At 39.4% G+C, this 22,713-nt stretch overlaps 1 protein-coding gene across 1 annotated transcript in view; it reads left to right on the forward strand.

The window, feature by feature from the left end:
• Positions 1–22,077, forward strand: part of Ube2w (ubiquitin conjugating enzyme E2 W) — a 50,924-nt gene extending 28,847 nt beyond the window's left edge. Inside the window, exons 4-6 of the mRNA XM_038347775.2 lie at positions 5,689–5,844; positions 9,208–9,283; positions 19,387–22,077. Coding sequence (XP_038203703.1) covers positions 5,689–5,844; positions 9,208–9,283; positions 19,387–19,400 — 246 coding nt within the window. The 3' untranslated portion in view covers positions 19,401–22,077. The remainder of the gene's footprint in view (positions 1–5,688; positions 5,845–9,207; positions 9,284–19,386) is intronic.
• Positions 22,078–22,713: the final 636 nt, after the last annotated feature.

Genomic DNA, 22,713 nt, shown 5'->3' on the forward strand with positions numbered 1-22,713 from the left:
AGCTCGGCCTTTTAGGCCTGGTAGCATATGCTCCTGTGTGTCTGTGTTGAGAGACACCGAAGGGCCGCAGGTGTGAGTGGAGGGTCTAGGGTCTGATTAAAGTAGGCTCTTCAGTATGGAGGAACTGGGTGTTACTTCCTCCGCTTTAGGAGATGTGGTCAGACTCTGGAAATTCTAAAGTTCCCAAAGCTTAGTGCTATAACTCCTCGGTACTTTTCATCCTGCCTCCTCTTTGGTTCTTCTGATACCCACTTCCTGTACAGCCCTTTGTCAGAGAATTCTATTTCAAAGAAACATGAGCTACTTACAGGACTTTGTCAATGTTTGAGTATGATGACTTTAACTTTTCCAATTTGATTTTTGCTGAAAAGTTGTTTTAGCACATAATTTCTCTAGAAATAATAGGGACAATGATTATTTTCAAGAAAGAGTCATACAAAATAAAGATGAAATTTTAAAAAAAAAACCAGCTTTGTCTTTAAGTACATTTAAAGCTACATGGTATGATGACCAAGTACAATTGGAAAACTGTTCCTGTAGATGCTGGGGATCTGGGTTTGTGTGCTAGGAGAAGTCCGCATCGAGAATTCATAAAGCGTCAGTCCCTAGTCATTTTCAATGATTTTATATCACATGTTCCCTCCTTTTTTTCTCTCTTCATCTCTCCGTGCACCCCTCTGTTCTTTCTCTCAAGGTCTCGACCTTTCCCCCCTCATTGCTAAATACAACCTAATCTGCCTGTATAATCTACCTATATGTAGATGAGCTCCCTAGCCACTTTTGTCAGTTGTTGCGAATTGTATGTTATCTGTAGCTTACATTACACTTTTAAATTTTATTTACTTATTTATTGTTGAGATGTGCTGTCATGTGTGCTGGGCTGGCCTTACACTTGCTCTGTAGTAAGGGATGACCTGGAACATCTGCTCTTCCTGTTCACGTCCCGAGCCTGGACTGCAGGCGTGGGCCCCCAGCCTGTCTCTGATGCTTACAAGAGAAACCCTTGCCTCATGTTGTCCTCACAGGAAGCCTTGGAATCTAGATGGCATGACAGATGGAACTTTGTCTTATAATTCTAGCCTGGTGTTTGGTTGTCTTTCTGGAGGCCTCCTCTACATCACGATGCTAGAAACTGATTGCTAACCTAGGGATTATGCGTTTCAGGTGAATGACCACTGAGCTGCACTCCTACCTGTATGTATCCTATTTTGTTGTGTTCATTGTGTGTTTACAGTTTAGACCCAGCTTGATGCATATTAGGTAACTTTCTGTCTCTAGACCGCTCATGAAACATGTACTGTATCTTCTTTGTAAATAGGTATCGTAAGGTCTTTTCATTATTAGGCTTGATGTTGAGAAATTCTTGCATTTTGTTTATGAAAGTTACCTGAACTCCATTCCTTATTTTCTTCTTAGTAATAATGCCTAGACTATTGAAACTGTATAAACGTACTGGAATATATAGTTAAATGTCTAGAGTAATTGTTGTTTTATACTAGATTATTGTAGATATTGACAGCTATCATATTGAACAATTATTAGAATATATCAGATTTGAGTAGTGGGTCAGACTTGAGTAGCTCATGCCTATAGCCCCAGGTACTTTTAAAGCTGCTGTAGGAGAAATGCTTAAGCCCCTAGGGGTGGGGCAGGGTGGATCAGTTTAGGCAGTAGGGAGACACCTTGTCTCTCTTCTCTCCTTAGTTGTGGTCGTTCATAGTCTGGGTAGGCTTCCATCACTCTGATGTCTTTCGGGTTGATTTTAATAGATACTACATTCATAGTACTCAAGTTATTCCAATATTGGTTTGGTTAAATTTTAGACTGGATGTGGACTAGGTATGTATACTTTCAACATTGCCCTGCAGTTGTTATATACTTTTCTACTTCTGGAAATGAGCTGCAGTAGTAAGGAGGCGAGTAAAAGGTAGTGCTTTGAGGATGGCTTCTTAAGCAGCTTTAGGACTCTAAGCTCTGATTCTAAGTCCTAGAGTTGTACTTTTACTTCCCTCTGAAATTCTGCAGCGAGGAACATGGCTAGTTTCCAGTGAAGGCGTGTTTTTTTTTGTTTGTTTGTTTGTTTGTTTGGTTGGTTGGTTGGTGTTTCGAGACAGGGTTTCTCTGTGGCTTTGGAGCCTGTCCTGAAACTAGCTCACGTAGGCCAGGCTGGTCTCGAACTCACAGAGATCTGCCTGCCTCTGCCTCCCAACTGCTGGGGTGAAAGGCGTGCACCACCACTACCCGGCCCTCAGTTAACTTTTAACAATGTGATTGTATAACTAATTTTGACCGGAGACCAAGTAAATTGAGTTGTAGTTTCAAATCACTGTATTCCGTGTCTGGCTATATAATATATAAGTCCTAGATAGTTTTATAAGCTACATGGGACTGCACCAATTTCTTTTTAAACTCCAGAATTAACATCATTTTGAGTTCAGAACCTGCTCACTTGAAGTAAAACAGCAGAAATGTCAGTTTTTCTCCTTTGACTCATACAGGATATTAAACAAAATGGAAAATACGTGCTTAAAGTTAGCCTTGTTTACTCTTCCCAATGGGCCGAGAGCTATAGTGACAGAGATTATAATGAAACTCTCTGTGGAAATGGAAAAGACTGGTAATGCCTTAACATCAACAAACTGTTGTAAAAAATGTTTTGTTTTATTTCAGGAGTTCATCCTTTTCCTGCTTAGACAAGCTTCTAAAGTGCCTAGGCTATAATGGCGGCTTAATATGTGCAAGTAGTTATCCCGTGTCTGATTGCTTCAGGTCCACACTGGCTGCGTTTGCCTTTCATGGAATACATTAATAATTGAGATTGGTTGATTTTGTTTTGGTTGATGTCTTAAGACAGACTCTGAGGACAGCGCAGGTTGGCCTGCTCCCTCTTAGCGGTGCTACTTGACTGCCCACCCAGCATCCCACTCAGCCTCCGCCTCCTGAGTGCCCAGCGGGGGACTTGACTTGATTTTGTTTTGTCCTCTGCTCTGCTTGTAGACTGTCCGCTGCTTTTTGTAGGTGCCATTCCTTGCTGTTCACCATTCTATCTTATGTCTGGGTTTCCTGTTAGTTCCTGGCTCATGGACATTGGTAACGGTTTCTCTCCAAGGAGAATACTGCTTTCCTCATGCTCTGTGAATGCCTAGGCAGAGTGTACTGATGACCTTTGTATCTGTCTGGCTGCCCGTGTGTTTTCTAATAGTCGTGGTAAAAAACTTAACTCTTTTTTTTTTTTTTTTTTTTGGTGACACTGGCACTATTCTCGTAGACTTCTTAATAAAGAGACCTTATTGGGGGAGGGAGGATGGACTATTCTTTAAAAATAACCGTGACCAGGGAGTAAATTCTCAAGGTAGTGAAAACACTCTGCTGGTCAAATGACTTTTTAGGATAAATGAATCATCAGGACAGATCTATATTCTTTTTTTTTTTTTTTTTTTTTTTTTTGGTTTTTCGAGACAGGGTTTCCCTGTAGTTTCTAGAGCCTGTCCTGGAACTAGCTCTTGTAGACCAGGCTGGCCTTGAACTCACAGAGATCCTCCTGCCTCTGCCTCCCGAGTGCTGGGATTAAAGGCGTGCGCCACCACCGCCCGGCTGACAGATCTATATTCTGTGACATTTATAATTTCCTGTTCTAGACGTGTAGCACAATCTACAAATAAATATGTTGACATAGGCTGTGGCTTATACTTCTAAAAGCAGTTGAGGGTGGACGCAGAAAGTGTCAAATTCAAGACTGCTCAGAGAAGGACAAGAGCAGTGACATGAGCTGCACAAATGCCACTTCCCAGAGCAGCCTTAAAGGTAAAGAATGAACCTTCTGCAAGTATGGAGGACAAGTAATTCATTTCCCTCATTGTGAGAGGGTAGAGGTGGGCGGCCAAGTCTTAAAGGCTAAGGAAAACCCTTCTGAAAGTTTGGAGAGATTTGTCGTGTTAACCTCAGCTTAACAGCCTGAGGCCTACTTGTTTGGACAATCAGCTTGTTATATGTGCATATATCTAAGAATCTTTTATTTCATTTTTGGCGTTTAGAGACAGGGGTTCTCTGTGTAGTCCTGGCTGCCCTGGAACTAGCTCTAAATACCAGACTGGCCTTGAACTCACATAGATCCAGATCCACCTGTCTCGCCTCCTGAGTGCACCACCCTGAGTGCCCGGCCTGTAAGAATCTTAATAAAGTCAGATTTGTGGCTAGATATTTAAGATATCTACCAAAACCTTGGCTGATTCTAGTTTCACAATATCTATTCTGTATTAAATGTGGGCATACCCGACTCTAGCCAAACTGCTTGCATTGGCCGTCTTCTTCATTTAAGGAGAAACCACCTTCCACCCCCAGATACATGCGGAGCAGCAAATGTTTAGTCAGTTTCTGTCAGAATTTAAAGTTTGATTTCTCCTCCTTCTTTTGCTGTACAGGTTGAGCGATTCTGTAAAGTCTGTGCTGAGGACTGCATGTGTGGGAATTCATGGATCTTGAGTGGCATCTTTGAGTTTATCCTAGTGGTGGTTGTTGCTGTTTGTTTGAGAGAAAGTTTGTACTTTTTTTTCCCCAAGGCTGGCCTTGCACCTCTAGGCTGTAGAATCCCTTATGTCAGGCTCTAGAAGTTGCTCCTGCAGTGGTGTGCTGCCACACCCAGCCTGATTGTGAATTCAAACCAGGTCTTATCCTAGTGATACTAATGTTTTTCTTATTATGGTAAGATCACTAATTAAGAAATGACTGCTAAACTACAGAATTAATACGCCACCTTGTAAAATGTACTTGAAGATTGGTAAATTAACTTAATTTGGGTTTTATATAAAAGCACGTAATTTCTCTTAGAGCTGTAGCTCGGAGTGGAGCAGTTGTGGGGCACGCACGAGGACCTGCATTCTTTGCACAGCACTGCAAGATAAAGAGGAACACATACATAACTGATCCTAAATCTATCTCCTGCCTTTGAATTGTGTCAGATATGCATAATGATATTTCAGGGTATGTGGGTTTGTTCTCTTTTCTGTTCGGATGCTCCGGTGGTTTACTTGAAGTGTTAGGGCAGAGGAAGGCATTTACAGTTGTGCCAAGGCAAGATAAAGGAACGGCTTTAGGGAGTAAAGGCCGAGTGGAGACGATAGCAGCCAATTAGGACTCAACTTCATTTATTTTTTTTCTCCTAATCAGGCCTTTGGCTTTGTTTGATTTCTATTGCAGTTTTAACATTAAATACTTTGGAATTTTAGTGCATTTGGGTTTTTTATTTTGTTGTATTTTGTGTTCAAACATGCTTTTAGTGTGTAGCCCTGGCTAGCCTGGAACTTACTGTGTGAAGGTTCAAGCTGCCTCTGATTCACCAGGATCCACCTGCCTCTGCCTCCCAAGTGTTGGGATTCGAGGTGTGCATAATGAGTAGAATCTGAAAAAAAACAACATTTTAATGAATGTAGCTTACCATTTACTAGTGAAAAAAAACAAATTTAGAAAATTTCAGTGAATTTAGAAAATAGTCTAGGGTTTTGTATTGCTGCATGGTCATCTGTGCAGTGAGGTTGTTACTGAATTGTTGGTGATGAGTGGACATTTGCTACCGAAATCTATTTGTTTTTATTTTATGTCTTAAAAATTATTACTTGTTAAATGTGCAGAATATTTTAGTTTTTAATAGTAGAGAGTATTGAGCGTTAATGGAATTTTATTTCTTCTTAGGTCATGTTTACTGGTGAAAATATTCCCGTCCATCCTCATGTGTATAGCAATGGTCATATCTGTTTATCCATTCTAACAGAAGACTGGTCGCCAGCGCTCTCAGTCCAGTCAGTGTGTCTTAGCATTATTAGCATGCTTTCCAGCTGCAAAGAAAAGGTAGGACTCTCCAGTTCCTCCGGTAACGTCTCCTCTCTCAGCATAGGTGGTTACAGTTTCAGTGTATAATTGTTTGTGGTTGAAGGAGGATTCACGTTTTTTGGTTCTAAATTACAGTGAATGACATTTTTACTAATAAATTGGAAATTATCTTGTTATCATTCTAATAGACTGGAAGTCAAGCTCAGTGTTCTATCTGTATTTCTAAAGTCTAGTTTATTGAGTGTACAGCATGCTGGCAGTATGGGCAGTAACTAGACCATAGCTGTCATTTAATCATTTGTGCACGAGTTTTTAATCTGAATTTTATTTCCATGAACAGTCAGAGTAAAAGTGAAGAGCACATTCCTGTTTCTAGATTTCACAGTGGAGAAGTTAGAGACAAACACCCCCTGCCTGGCTCCTTAGCCCCCTTTGCCAGCTCCTGTCCACAGCAACACTTCTCAGAGTTTCCCCAATCCAGAGCTTTCCTATCTTACTGGTCAAATTGATGGAAGGATGTCATTTACCAGTGGAAATTTTAAAATCTTCCCTTTTGTTCTCCTGTCTCTAATGGAAGAGCAGGGAAAGACCAGATGAAAAATGATGTGTAGTAATTCAGATGCCCTTAAAATAGGGAGCTCTGAGGGTGTGCATGTGTCTTCAGCAGATTGCTTCTCTGTTCTCCAGATTAAATCCACTGCTGTTTTATTAATTAGACTTTAGAGACTCTTTAGGATAGTAACTTGTTTTTAAACAGTAGGTTGTTTAGAATCGGGAACACCCGGAGTTACTGTTTCACTGAGTACGTTTCTTGAAATGTTAATTCAAAAAAATTTTTTGGGGGGGTGCATTGAGCTGGTTCAGCAGCTAAGTGTGCTCACGATGTAAGCCTGACAGTTGATCCCTGGAGCCTACATTGGAAATCGAGAACAGAGAGTTTTTTTTGTGATCGCCACTTAGAGTGTAGCACACACGTGTGTCTACGGCACACAGGATAAGATTTTTTTAAAGAATTTTTCTGGTGTTCTTTTAAAAAAAAAAAACAAGAGTGTTTTTGGTTTTGTTTCAGTTTTGAATTTTTTAGTTGTTGTTACTTAAAAAAGTACAGGGAATAATAGGCCAAATTGTGTTTGCTTTTTTTCCTTTCAATTGTAAGATGAAGAGCCCTTTATCCAGTTCTTATGTATAATATAAAAAATTCCTATCATTAAATTATGACATGTTATTAATTGAAAGATCTGTCCTCATTCAAAAACACTAAAATGTGCAAGGAAACATATTTTAGATGAAGTATGATATATACATCTTAAAAACATTTTTAAAAATTATTTTTATTATTTTTAGCCAGGCTGTGGTGGCACAGGCCTTTAATCCCAGCACTCTAGAAGCAGAGGCAGGCGGATCTCTGAGTTCAAGACCAGCCTGGTTTACAGAGTGAGTTCCAGGACAGACTCTAAACTACACAGAGAAACCCTATCTCGAAAAACAAAACAAAAAAATATTTTTTAAAATATGTATGTGTGTTTTACCTACATGTATGTCTGAACACCATGAGTGTGCCTGGTGTCCATGGAGGCCAGAAGAGGGCATTGAATTCCCTGGAATTGGAGTTAGAGATGATTGTGAGGCACCATGTGGGTGCTATGAATTGAACCAGGGTCCTCTGGAAGAGCAGAGCAGCCAGTACTCCTAACTGCTGAGCCATCTCTCCAGCCCCCTTAGGATTGCTTTCACTTTAGTTTCTTCTGCATTTTTAGGTTGTAATCAAACTTTATTTAATCAACAGTTGTTAGAAACGAGTCTTTCTTGTTTATTGCTTCAGTGTCTTTCCTTACTCCGCCCCAGCACATGCACACGCATGAATACACACACTCTAAGCTTTTCATCTGGGAGACAGAGCAGGTTGTTCTTACAGCGGCTCCTGTGTTCCCTTGATGCTTCCCAGCGGAGTGACAAGTGGGTTTGACGTGCACCGCTATTGAGGTGGTTCACTGGTGATTCTTTGCCATTGCTCTTGCGTGGCCTGATGATCACGAGCTTTTGTGTGCGTCTACATGGATGTTTACACCACAGGCCAGAGACTGACTGCTGCTCTGTGTGCCTCTCATCCTTTTCTAACCATCATCCTTCTGCTCACCTTCTGGTTTGCTGCTAGTATTTTTTGTAAACTTTAGGATAAAACTAATCATTTAATTTAAATTTTTGATAAACTATTTTTAGTAGAATTGTTTGGTAAATTTAACCATAATTATTTAAGAGTCAGAATTTCTGTGAGTTTTGATAAAATTAAACATTTATTAGATACTTGTGGTTTTATCCTATGAAGTACTAGGTAACAAAAAAAAGGAATTAAGTAACTTAATTTTGTAATCCTAAATTTTGAAGAAATTTTCTCAAATTGTATCAGGGTAGTCTTGGAGTATTTAACAAATTGTACCCAAGTAGTCTTTGTGTTCTTGTTGCTTGAAATCACCATTGATGTGAATTCATGAATGTGTCCTAAGCATCAGTTGACAGCTGAGTACGTGAGCGTTAGAAGCGTCAAGTGGATGGGCTGCTTTTATCCCCAGCAGTCTAGGCTGTCCATCACACTACTGCTTTCTGGCTAGACGTTTCTTAAATGATGTAGCTTTTGATCAGCATCAGTAGAAGAGATAGTCTCCTAATCTCTTATCTTCCTTACTCTAAGCAGTTAAGTCTAAACACTGAAACAAATATTTAATAGGGAAAGAAAGACACTTTTATCAGAGTCGTAAAAGTTAGCCAAAAGCAAGGGTGAGATTCTCACGCTATTAGAAGCCGCCTCTCAGTATAGCATTAGTGTAAACATGACATTTGAACTCTGGACAAAAAGCCAGGCTCTCTCCAGTCTTCCTCCAGTGTGGTTAGCATCACTCTTGGCCAAGGTGTCTTGCAGAGCTGCCAGGTTTTCCAAATTGTTCCAGTCGGGGCAGATGAGGAACAAGGCCACTCGTACACACAGGCACTAAAACATCTTTCCTCTTAGATGTTGTTTGAAGTGGAATTGTCTGCTCCGTCCTTAGTACATTACAATAAAATAATAAGCCTATGTGAATACTTGAAGCATGCTGTAGTTCTTCTATAACCTTAGTTAGCTCGGCTTTTGTTTAGCTAGTTCATAGACGTGGTCATTAAATGACTTGATAGAGAGATAAGTGCGAGACATTCGGATGCTGTGTACCGGAACCAGCCTCTCCTACACCCAGCCTTGTTAAAGCAGCTGAGGCTTACACTCTTGAGTAATGCTTCTAGTGCTTCCGTTGTTTTTCACCTGTCTGTAATGATTTTGGTAAACTCAGTTCTCTTAGTCATTTTCTTTTCAAACTTACCTGTTTAATATTTAAACTCTATTTGTTTCAGAGACGACCGCCAGATAATTCCTTTTATGTGCGAACATGTAACAAGAATCCAAAGAAAACAAAATGGTGGTATCATGGTGAGTAGTTTTTATTTGTAATGACAAATTTTTGATATTATTATATTTGAAAGACGATATTTGTAAGACTTGGGAGAATAGTGCAGGATGTAATTGAGTTAACATTTTTGTAACATTTTAGAAAATCTGAGAAAATGTGGATATCAGACTTTTTAAAAGAGAATCATATCCATCATAATAAGTAAAATCAGTATTACTTTAATAATCCCAACAATATCATTTTGGTACAAAAGTGTAGTATCTTACAGTTTTTGGTTTGTTGCAGTTTTGAGGGTTGAGATGATTTTTGCTTATATAGGTCTGCCTGTCCTGAAACTAGCTCTGTAGGCCAGGCTGAACTTGCAACTCTCCCCACTTGCCTCCCAAATGCTGGAATTAAGGTTTATGCAGCTGTGGTGGACTAAAGTCCATAATAATCTTTATCTTAAAGCTGTGGGGAGCCCTTCCTATGAAGTAGAAGTTCTGGTGCCTTGTACACTCAGTTCCGCTCCTTTTCATACTTGGAGGCAGTTACAGTACATTGTAAGTGCTCCATTAGAGAAGGCCTCTTTGGCCCCAGCAGCCTGCCTTAGACAGTGTTCTGTTGCTGTGAAGAGTCCCTGTGACCATGACAACTCTCTCAGAGACAGCTTGCTTATAGTTCCCACGATTAGTCCACCGTCATTTTGGAATGGAGGCAGGGCTGCCGCAGTAGCTGAGGCCTTCATTCTGATTCATAGGCAGAGAGAGGCCGACTCTGGACCTCCACACGGGCTTTTGAACTCTCCAAGCCAAAGACCACCCCCAGTGATACACTTCCTCCAGCCAGACCACACCACCTAATCCTTTCAAGTAGCACCACTCCCTGGGGACTAAATCTGTGAACTGTGGGGGTCATTCTCATTCTAACCCCACACAGCCATCCTTTAAATATTTGAAATTTGAAGCCCATTATTTTAGCTTTATGAAAAAAAAATTCTTGATAATTTTAAATTTCTGTTTTTCTTGTTCAGGGAGCAGTATGTTGGGTTTTTTGATTTTTTGTTTTTGTTGTTGTTTTCTCTTTTGTTTTTTCAAAATAGGATTTCTCTGTGTAGTCCTGTCTTTCTTGGAACTCTCTCTGTAGACCAGGCTTGCCTTGAACTCAGAGATCCTCTTACCTCTGCCTCTGGTGCTGGGATTAAAGGTCTATGCACTACTATTACCTACAATATATAGGTCAAAAATACAGAATTGCTGGTAAACTCCCCCCTCCCTCTCTCTCAGCAGGTGAATAAAGGTTACTCCTTGTGATACTTATATCCATAAAAGTGATTATTTTCCTGGTTTGACTTTTTAAATTTTTTTTTGTATTTTATTATCCTAAAGAAATCAAGTTTAGCAAAACTTAATGAGAATATGGCCTTTTCTCATCTTTTTTTCAATGTGATGTCTTCTGTGTTTCTACCTAAACTATAAATTTAAAACTTTCAAGAAGTCGCCAACAGCCTGGTCTACAAGAGCTAGTTCCAGGACAGGCTCTAGAAACTACAGGGAAACCCTGTCTCGAAAAAAAATAAAAAAGAAGAAGAAGAAGAAGAAGAAGAAGTCGCCAAGATGACCGGAGTCTATGGAGCGGCACTGTGCTCAATGAAAGGAGAGCCACAGAGATATGAGCGCCTGTGTAATATAGGAAGGGAAATAGGTACCACAAACCCAGAGCAGCAGTGTCAAAGGTGGGAGCACTGTGAAGGAGTTCCTCATGAGAAATTAGATAGCATATGTAATCAAGTGTGGCTCATACTTGTAATCAGGAGTTCAAGATCATCCTTGGCTACATAACAGATGGGAAGCCGCTTGAGCTACACGAGACCCTGTGTCTCAAATAGTCCCCGTAGAGACAGAGTAAACTATAGGTTTGTGTGATTGTGTAAAGTCTAGTGTGTGCTATACGACTGCAGTTTCCACACTCAGGAGGCTGCGGCAGGAGACTGGGAATTCCAGGCTAGCTCGTGATGAGTGCTCAGATCTGTCTCAGCACACAGACGAAAGCGTATGGGTAAGAAGAGGAAAGATGAGTTTACAACTATAAAAGGTAGACGGAAGTTAATCTGTTAATGTAGGAACAGGTGATTAAAGTAGGATTGCAATTACTTAGGCCCTCATGTAAGGTTTAAGAAATGCATCATATATCAGGGGTTGTCATCTTAGAAAATGGGTAAATACTCTAGATAAGAAATTTACATTTTTATTTGATAAAATATTTCCTGTGGAATAAACATTTTAAAAATGCTTTATAAAAACACAGAATATTAAGTAAGGAGAGAGGGATTTTTCTTCATTGAGAAGGCGTACTAGAGCCACGTGTGGCAGGCAGCACATGCCTGTAGTCCCCACATTTACGAGGCTAAGGCAGGAGGATGTGCCGTGTTTGGGGAAAGCCTGGGCTGGAGGATGAGATTCTGTCTCAAAATAGAAAAGAAGAAAAAATATGAAGAAATGAAACGCTTATCTATATGAACATTTAAAACATTAAAAGCAAAGGCAATTTATGAAATGATTTAAGAATGAATTCTAGACTGGGAATGTAGTTCAGTGTTAGAGCCCCTAGCTGCCAGATGTGTGACTCTTGAGTTTGAGTCTGAGCCCCAACCCTACCTCAGAAGAATAAACGACAAATAATAGCACAGGCCAGAATGCACAGTGCAGAGTTACAGACTTAAGATTTTTGAAACTTAGTTCTGAACTAGCAAGTGGCATGAATGGAATGCCATAGGGCGAGGCCGTAAGGAGTGGTGCAGCTCTCCAGCTACTGATGACACACGGCATGGTAGTGCAAGTGTACTTCTTCCTTTGTGGTGTTTAAGATGCCACACATGTACATAATGTGTTTTGTTCAAATCCACTCCCACCTCTTCCCTCCAGCTATTCCCCTGCTCCTCACTTTCTTCTCCCAGCTTCTTGTGCTCTCTCTGCCTCCTTGAGATTTTCAATCCACTATGTCCACATAGTGCTGCAGGGTGTGTAGAGTGTAGGGCCGCCCACTAGAGCCGTGGTGTTCAGCCTTCTGATACTCAGACCCTTTAACACATAACCCTCGTGTTGTGGTGACCCCCACCATAAAAGTATTTTGTTGCTACTTCATAACTAGTTTTGCTACTGTTAGGAATCATAATGTAAATATCTGTGTTTTCTGATGGTCTTAGGCGACCCCTGAGGAAGGGTCACTTGCACAGCCAAGGATCCCAGCCTGCATGTTGAAAATCACCATACTAGAACTTAGGCAGCTTTTCAGGGCTGCATCTCTTTAAAATCTGCTGCTTCCTCACTAGGGAGGGTGAGACTTTCAGACCCCTTGTCAGCCATGTGGGCTGTCTTGACTTGTCCACGTCTTCACATACTGTCACACACACTGAGTGCATGTGCACAGCACAACAGCGCTTCTCCCCACTCATCATTGTTCTCACATGTAATTTCATTTAGCCTTGATTTACAGCAGGTCTTCTTATTTTTAATATGTATTCTTTCCCTGAACGAACCCTGAATGCCTGTATAATCTTCACGTACCATTCCCCTTTGAGACAAATTAACTGCATATGTAAGTTCTATATGTACTCAAGAAAGGGTCAGTGTTGCTGTTGAGATAGTAGAGCAGGTGTTGTGTTGGCCAACTAGGAAGCTGCAGAGCATTTTGGTTGAATTCTTCATCGTTTATGAGACTCTAAAACCTTTCAACAGTTGTATCACCATAGTATCATCCCTTTGCAGTTCCAGGCAGTACAAACAAACAGCTTACATTAGTATTATAGTTGAATTGGCGCTGTCTTACCAAAGAGATCATCGTTCTCAGCAAGCATACCCCGTTAACTTTGTTGGAACTTTCAGATGTCAGTTTATCTTCTGCCTACTTAGTAGGTTCAATTCCAGAAGCTATTCACGGACGTGTCTTGCTGATGGCTTTTATTTCTCTCTTTATCTCCGAGATGGAGACATCTGTGTTTCTCAGGCTAATCTTGCACTACTGAGCTCACAAAATCTCCCCTCCTCGCCGTAGCTGCAACTGTAGGGCATACTACCATGCCCTGCAGACTCCTGTTACTTCTTAGCTACCTTAGGGTTTCTATTGCTGTGATAAAACGCCACGGCCAGAAGCAGCCTGGGGAGGAAAGGGCTTTACACAGAGATCACAGCTCACTGCCGAGGGAAAGCACTCAAGGCAGGACCTGAAGCGGAAGCCCCAGAGGACCGCTTGCTCAGTGGTGACCCAGCCCACAGTGGGCTGGGCCCTCCCTCACCAATCATTAATCAAAGAAATCCCCATAAGCCAGTCTCAGGGAGCATTTTCTCAGTTGGGGTTCCCTCTTCTCAAATGACCCTAACTTCTGTCAGGTTGACAGAAGACTAGTCAGGACATTAGTGTTGTCTAATTCTCAGACCATTTTTTTTTAAATGTGTGACCTATAAAGCTATTCTAAATGATTCAGGACCAAGAGCGGGATGTATCTCAGTGGTCAGGTATATGCTTAATATGTGTGAGGCCCAGGCTCAGCACATACATGCATGCTTGCACACACACATGTACATGCTCACAATCAGGAATTGGATAAACTTTCTTCCCCATTGTATTACTTTTTAAATCTGTCTAATCTATAGATGTCCCCTCTACACACACACGTACACACACACAGCCCTTAGCATTTCAATTTTGAGAGTCTAAGTGGAATTGTGTTTCAGATACCCAGCTCCACAGCCGTGCTGTGTGGCACTAACAGCATTCATGTGGCAGAGTGTGTAGTATAGATGTGAGACGTAAGCAGACAGCCAGGAGAGGGTTAGTTGGAGATAATGATGTGTGCTCTAGAAGGGACTTCTTAGAGGTGGGTGGAGATGCTAAGAGTGGAGAGTTACAAGTCCGAAATCATTTGATCTCCTGGTTTTATAAAGTGTGGGGGGGGGGGGCACTCAGGAGGCTGGCCAAAAGTCGAGCTATCAGACAATAGAGTTAGGCCTTCACTTGTCTACGCTATTGTTTAGAATCTCTTAAGAGTTAGGGCAGTCCCTCTTACTTACTGCTACTTACTGCTACTCCATTTGTATACCTCATACCTCATTGATTGCTTTAGTACATGGTGGCTTATTAAAATGTAAAAGGTAATTGTGTTAACTAGTTTTGAAATACAAGAAGTTGTATTGGTATGTGAATATACATTCCTTATTGTCACTTGAAATTAGGACCATTTTCCCATAACTCTTTAGTTTCTAATTAAGTCATATTTGTATTGGATATAAGCATATTATGTTGCCAGTTAACACAGGTTCATCTGCTCTGACAAATAAACTGAGCTGAGACAATTAGGGCCAGGAACTGAAACCTTAATCAAAATAGGTTTGTTAAAAATAGATGATTCGTTGAATATACAAATGGGTTTGGGAATTTGCCATGGTTCAGACCTGGAATGTTCCTTATATAGATTTATATCTTTGCACAGATGAAGAAATGATTTGGAACCCAAATTTTTTTGTTTTTTTTTTTAATAGTAAAAACTTTCTTTGAGAATTTCAATGTATTTTGATCACATTCACAACCCACTCCTCCCCGTGTCTCCTCCCAGATTCACTCCCACCTCTCCATCTTACCCCTCCCAACTTCATGCCTCCCCCACGCCTTTTAACATACTCTACTGAGTCCAGTTTGGGATACCTACATCCTCATGGTGAGGCTAGCTTCTGGAGCTTGCTAGACCTGTCAGGGGCCACACTATTAATTAGACAGAGTCTCTCCCATAGAAGCTATCAGTTGTCAATAGTTCCTTAGGTAGGGGTGGGAGTTTCTGAGCAGAACGGTAGCTGACTTGATTTGTGCAGATCTGTGCAGACAGCCACAGCCACAGCTGTTGTACGCTCATGACAGCACCAGTAGACTCCTGAGTCTCCTGCCGACCATTATCCATGGCAAAGGTACAAAGTATAATTTGTGCTATAAAAATCCTACAATATGCCGGGCGGTGGTGGCGCACGCCTTTAATCCCAGCACTCGGGAGGCAGAGGCAGGCGGATCTCTGAGTTTGAGGCCAGCCTGGTCTACAAGAGCTAGATCCAGGACAGGCTCTAGAAACTACAGGGAAACCCTGTCTCGAAAAACAAACAAACAAACAAAAAAAACAAAAACAAAAAAAAATCCTACAATATGATAAAAGAATTAAAATGAAGTAGGCAACCAGAATCCATTAATAGTAGGATTTGTTTGCTGGAATCAGTATTGAAAATATTCATCTTCCATAGGCAGTAGTTTTCTACAAGGAAGTAAGAGCCTTCATTGTTGAAGTCCTCATACAGTGATATGCTCAGGCATTAGGGTAAACTCACACTTGAGTGTTCACATTCAATGAGTGTGTCAGCATAGTATTTAGATAGCATACTTAACAAATGGGTGGGTCTAATATAGGAAGATGAAGAATCTTTTCTTTAGAACTGTGGGCTGCATTCTGCTTCTGTCCAGCTGAAGCATTCCTTGTAGCACTGAAGATCCTAGGAGATGGGGACATAAAATTGTCTTAGATTGTTAGTGTTCAACTCTAATAACTGTGGAGCTGTAGTTCGTTTAGTAGAATGCTTGCCTAGCGGGTGAGAAGCGCTGAGGTCCGTCCGCAGTATTCCGTACATGGGAGTGGTGGCACACACATGTCATCCAGCCTTCAGGAGGTGGAGGCAGATCAGTTCTTCATCTTCTGCATCTCCAGTTCAAAGCCAATTTGGAATACTTTGAGACCATGCCTCAAAAAAAAAAATCCTCTTTTTCTTCCTAATTTATATCCTTTGTCCATAGACCACAAATTTACACTAATTGTAAACTTTTTAAAAAATTTTTTTTTTACTTTTTTAAATTTTATTTTCTGTATATGAGTCCTCTATCTGCATATACACCTTTATTTCAGAAGAGAGCATCAGATCCTACTATAGTTGGTTGTGAGCCACCATGTGCTTGCTGGGACTTGAACTCAGGACCTCTGGAAGAGCAGCCAGTGCTCTTTAACCACTGAACCATCTCTCCAGCCTTTGCTTTACCTTTTAAAGTTACAAAATAACTAAACCCTGGAATACAGAACTTGAATGGTTTAACAGTCCCCTAGCCCTCCTCATGGTGACAGTTAAGTTACCTGCTCTAAGATCTCTCTTGAATCTGTTTGTCAAAGGAAAACTAATTCCTTAAACTCTTAGGAGATAAAGCTTAACTAAATATTTTTTCTGTTTTGCTGTTAGCCTTTCACTTCATATTATTTGCCTGTGTTGATGTGGGTTTTTTTCTAGTCTTGTGTCCTTAGTGCTATTCGGGGAGAGGAGTTTCCAGTGTAGTGACTTTGCTCCTTGTGGGACAGATGGAATGCCCCTTCTCTGGTCCTCACATCTCCATCAGCCAGTGAAGTCAGCTATGGACCGCTGGAGCCAACAGTTTGTGTTGTATTGGAGAATGGGATTTTAGTAGAGGCTTTGGTAGTTCCTTCCAAAGAAGACTGAAATCGTCATTATGAGATTTTTTTTTCAAGGTATTATATGGCCACAGGTATTTTAGCTGTGAGGTTAAAGAATGTTGTTAATGGTCATTCACAACTTTCTATATTTCTGTATATTTGTCTTGACTCCAAAGTTTTATGCCTTTGTTCCCATGTGTATGTCTGTCTTAATACCTTGTAAATAGTCTTTGCATATAATTAAAAATTATGTGCTATATTCCTTGAAGGTATTTTGTTTTCTTGTTTTGTTTCACCTCTTAGTTAGGGAGAACGGAGTTAGTTTTGGCTCATCCCCATGTTGATACCAGTTAATTTGCAGACCTTATTACATGTATTTATCGGGGAATTAGAACCTTTTAAGTCCCTGTGAGTCCTGCTATTAGAGATCATTCAGTTCCAGCTTAAGAATTTAGTTTATTTCCACAAAGCTAAGATGTTCAAGGCAGGTAGAACCGTATCAGACCTAAATTATTTTAACATTTGATCCAAGATGGCAATTCGGATTAGAGAATAGCTTTAGGGATTTTATAATTATTTTAGTAGCACATTCTGCAGAAGTCTACTATGTTGAGAACCTTCCAGAACAAACAACCATTCATAAAGGTAAATTTGTGCTGCCATCTAAAACATGCAGTATGTCTTTAGAGATACAGCTTGTTTCTACTGTACTAAATAGCATGCTTGATTCAATTTACTTTCTTACTGTATATATTGTTGTCTGTATCATTCTAAAGTTTGTCTCAGTGCTGTGGTATATTAGGTAGAATTCAGGGCCACACTGTGACTTAGAGTTTTAAATCTGATGAGTTGTCGTGTTTGTCTCAATAAAATATTTTATTGAGCTGGCATTACTATAATCTTATCTACTTCAGGGGCCATTGTGGGCAGATTGTCAGCTTAAGGCTCTCCTGGACAGTTCAGTAAGAACCTGTCTAAAACACCCTACTCATTCATACACACCAAAAAAAAAACCCCCAAAAAACAATACACATATATACATGCACACACACAAATCCCAAACATGCACACATACATACATAAAATACAACTCCCACTCCAATACTAAGAAACAACCCAAAATCCAAACACACACAAAATTAAAACATTGTTTATTTGAGAAACATCTTCATATTTCTGTTTGGTTTATAGTCATCACAAACATATCTTCTTCCGAATTCACAGAAATAGGTACTTTGATATGAAACATAAAAGATATAAATTCTTCATTTGTTTTTTTGTCTTCAGTATGTTCTTTTTCATTGAAAAGTATAGTCATGCCAGCTAGCACATGTCTTTCATCTTAGCACTTGGGATATGGATGCAGGAAGGTGATTTCAAAACCTGCCCTGGTTACTCAGCAAAATTGAGACCAGCTTGGACTGTATAAACCCTGTCTCAAAAAATGTCATATTTTGGTGTGTGTGTGTGTGTGTGTGTTGTTTATGTTTTCAAAGGTAAGAAAGGGCACCTGGTCCCTTAGAGCTCGGATTACGTAAGTTGTGAGCTACCCAGCATGGGTACTGCGGCTGGAACTGTGGAGCTCTACAGGAGCACTCAGCCTCCAAGCCACCCCTCCAGCCCGTTTGTCCTGTTTTGATAGAAGGTCTTCCCATGTAGCCCAGACTGGCTGCATACTCAAAATCTCTTGGGCTCTTTGTCTGTTGTTGTTGCTGGGATTTGGGCCTAGGGCTATATACTTGCTTATTTTTTAATTTTTAAATTATTAAACTATGCCCAAGGTTAGGAAAATACTGTGCCACTGACCTATATCACCAAGTCATGATTTATTTTTAAAATCTAATTTTAAATTTTACCATGAATATAATCCATGAATTCCCCTAACATAACGGACTCCATTTGATGTTTATCCAGGAAATTTTATTATCACTACATCAGCCTTGACACGGAATTATTTGGGAAACATTTGGCCAGTGTTTTCTGAGTTCTCCCTGTAACCGCTTTCACAGCTCTTGGGAGTGTCACTACTGGCAGCCTCTTTCTGAAAGGAATGCGTTCTCAAATTCCTCAGATACAGTTTTGTGAAATTAGTTTTGTAAAATAAGTCATGAACCCTACAGTTATGTACTATCTAAGTATAATATGCTGAGGCCACCGGAAGGGATTACAGAACCATTCTTTGGGGTCTTTAAATGACCTTGCACATGTATATATACTTCTTAAAATTAGTTTCCTGAAGGGACATTAACAGCATTGAATGCCTATTGATTGATTTGAAACTTGTATTTTCTTGTTGAAGAGTTGCCTCATAGACTGCAAAGACGTGATACATTATTTTGAGTAAAATGGCATGACTATTTTAGTATTGCTTGTAGACAGACTCTTAAGATGTGTTGAAATACATACTACATTAGCATAGCAATTTCTTGTTTTAAATTAAACTGATACACTAATCGTATATTTTAAAGTTTTTGCAAACTCATTTCCTTGAAAGAATAAAGGTTGGTTTGCTTGTCACTATATAATTAAATGCACATTTCTATTTGTAATGATTGAGAGAGGCAAGTCAGATCAGCCATGTTCTTACTACTTGATTTTATTTCTACATGAGATTAACTTGTAGTTTACTTACACATGCTTAACTTTTTAATTATCTTTTTTCTTCTTTTCTTAAAGATGATACTTGTTGATGCCACTGTTATCATCCTCGTAGCAGAAGATAGTCCTACTGAGAAAATGAGCACTTTGATCATTCAGTCTTTGAACTTTAACCTTTGACTGGAAGTGACCTATAGGCAATGAAGACTACTTCCTTTTACTGCATTTTTACTCGTGTGCATTCTGGGCGCATGTTGATCGCTGGCTCAGTCCAGGCAACTGACATGCTTTATTAGTCATACAGTATTAATGCAGGTGTCAGGAAATGTCAAATATAATTCCATTTTTTATTTTTATTTTTTTAAGCTTTTGGAAAAGTTCCAGGTCCTCATGTATTGTGCAATAACAGTGACTTCCTCGGTGGTCTGGGGACGTTCATTGCCGGCAATGGACGTTGTAACAGGAAGAATTTTCTTAACTCCTGCCACTTGGTGATTAATGCATGATAGGGCCTATGAAATGAATTTATCGGTTATCGTGGGATTATAAAGAAAGTGAGGGATCCAACGTTACATTGAAAGTCACCCCAACTGTTTATATTTGGATTCTATGCACTGTGATCCTAAGGCTAACAGCATGAAATAACATGCATCTTTAAAGGACCGTAAGAAAGATCATTGTGTATTTATTTAATTGTTTATATCTGCTGTCAAATTGTTTTGACATGGAAAGTTTTCAAGGAACATTGGCAGAGAGGTACAATATGTTATCCCTATGGTGAAAATAAATTCATTTGTTGTATATAGTCCTCAATCTCTGAAGTGAAGGTGTGAATAATACAGGGTGTGAATGATTTAACCAAGGCTTTATTTTGGAAGTAAAAAAATGGCAGTGATGCTTAAATTACTGCCACTCATCATTTGGGCCTGTTTTTGTTTTGTTTTGTTTTGTTTTGTTTTTTCCCAAGTATATTACACTCTGTTACTTCCTGCTAGCCATCAGCATGAGCCCTACTGCCTAAACACTATTTCATTTATTTATGTTTGGAAATCCATAAACATTTTTTGTTTGTAATCTTGTTTCTTTTGTTACATTTTAAGTTGTTTGAATGTTACAATACTTTAATTGAGAGACTTTTGTCAAGTTTTTTTCTTGTAAATTTTCTTTACTTGTATCATCTTGTCCTTCAATCCTGTACCCTAAAATGAGAAATACATTTTTGACAGAGGCTTAATGTTTTAACAAAAGAGTGTGGACATTTTTATTTTAAGATTTTGACAAAAGAACACCATAAAATAATATGTTTGCTTATTTGTCTCACACAACCATACAGGTTTTCTTGGAAGAATTTGTTTTATTTGTTGAAAAGATTTTGCTTACTGCTAGATGAAGTTTTTCTGTCTGTCTGTCTGTACCTGTCTATCTATCTATATCTAATCTATAAAACGGTTGTTGGAAAGATTCCATTCTAAGTACCATGTACCATGTAAGTTAATGATGCTACAACTAGGTCTTTTTAAGAAGCAATTAATGTATTTTATAAATTACCTTTTCACATATGCAAGCTCTGTTTCTATGACAATGTCATTTTTACTAATGCCTTACTGTTGCACTCTTTGAATATCCTGCAGTGAATCTATTCATCGATTGGGGCTTAAAAACTAAAGCCAGTTGGCCGAAAGGTCTGACATATGTACCCCCTAAAGTCATCCAGCTGATGATTGGGAAAGAATATTTTAAAAATTGTTTTTAATCTCTGTGTAGATGACATTTTGTAGCTTTGTACATGTTGTTAATTAAGGGCATATAATTTTACACTCTTAAAAGATAACTGCTGAACTCAGGGGTGGGTAGACTTCAAAAATATGTCTGCTGTAGAAATAACTTGAAAAAAAAATTAAAACTATGGCCAGCCACCAAATTGTGGACCCTGTTTATACTGCTAGGTAGCAATGGTCATTTGTTAAAGATTGTAATCATTTTCTTCTGTCTTGACTGGATGTGCATAAGTTCTCACAGTGATCATTGTTAGTTTTATTAGTTGGCCTATTTAAGACAAAAAAATCTTTAAATTCTTAGTTTTCCACTGTCTTTAATATGGAATTATAGCTCTAAATTAGGTGTTCCCATGTTTTATGTTGCTGCTCTAAAATACTAAATAGCTTGATTTTTTTTTCAGGGTAGGTTGGGGCAACATGGGGAGCTCTTCTGTGTTCATAGTTCTCTTACTAAAATCCTCCCATGGGAAGTGATCTGTGACGTTTATTCACCAAAGGAATGGATACGCCAGGCCAGGCATTGGCAGTGCAGTAGTGTCGAGTGACAGCTCCAGTTGTCTTTATGACACTGTTTAATATACCTCTGTATGTATAGATGCTAGAACACAGATTCAGTGTTTTAATATACCTCTGTATGTACAGATGCTAGAACACAGATCCAGTGTTTTAACATACCTCTGTATGTACAGATGCTAGAACACAATAATAATAATCAGATTAATACTACTCCCTTGAATTTAGGAGTCATTGAAAATTCTTTTACACTTGCATTTAATTTTTTGACATTATTAAAGATGGGTGAGATATGTATCTGGGTCATTGTTCAGGTGAGGGAAAACTGTGGCTTCAATAAGACAAATATTTTGCTGTAACATTATTGAAAGAGAACCAGGGTTACAAGAAATTTATATGAGGTGCCCTGAGCTCATTCCCTCCTCCCTGCATTCCCGCCATTGAGTACTAACCTGCAACATTATATTTTACACTTAAAGGCTGTGTCTGTCTCTCTCTCACGCCAATGTTTTAAACACATGCGACACACGCAGCTCCTTGTTTTTGCAGTTATGAACTTGGTGCCCTTATGAATACAGACAAATGCTATAGGTTTTATGGAGAAAAGTTATTTTCAGTTTTGTGGGAAAATTTTGTAAAGATGCATTTTGTTGTTCTCTTCAGGAGTTAATATTTACTTCTAAAAACGTATAATGTGGAATTATTCGTGTAGGCAGTGGGAAAGAGCATTTTTCAAGCCCTGGGAGAAAGGAATGGCACTTGTGTGTGGTCAGCAGTCCAGCAGGAGAAGGGAGATAATGCTTGTTACTTCGAGTGGGTGTATAGGAGTGACTAGTGTGGTTTACCGTTTTCTCCTTCTGACTTTAAATATATGAACACACACACACACACACACACACACACACACACACACACCATTAGTTACCTGCAGTGGTTAGTAATTCCTTGAGATTCTAAAACATACCTAGTGACTGGGCTGTTCCCTTAGAGAAATTGACAGTAATAGAAATGTGAATGACACAGCAATGGTGGTAAGGAAGTTATTTCTGGTAATGGAGTCTTTTAAAAACCCTATTGTTTTTGAGAATTGCAGTATTTAGAACTTGTTAAAGCT

This window comes from Arvicola amphibius, chromosome 11, assembly GCF_903992535.2.
Source record: "Arvicola amphibius chromosome 11, mArvAmp1.2, whole genome shotgun sequence".
Lineage (NCBI taxonomy): Eukaryota > Metazoa > Chordata > Mammalia > Rodentia > Cricetidae > Arvicola > Arvicola amphibius.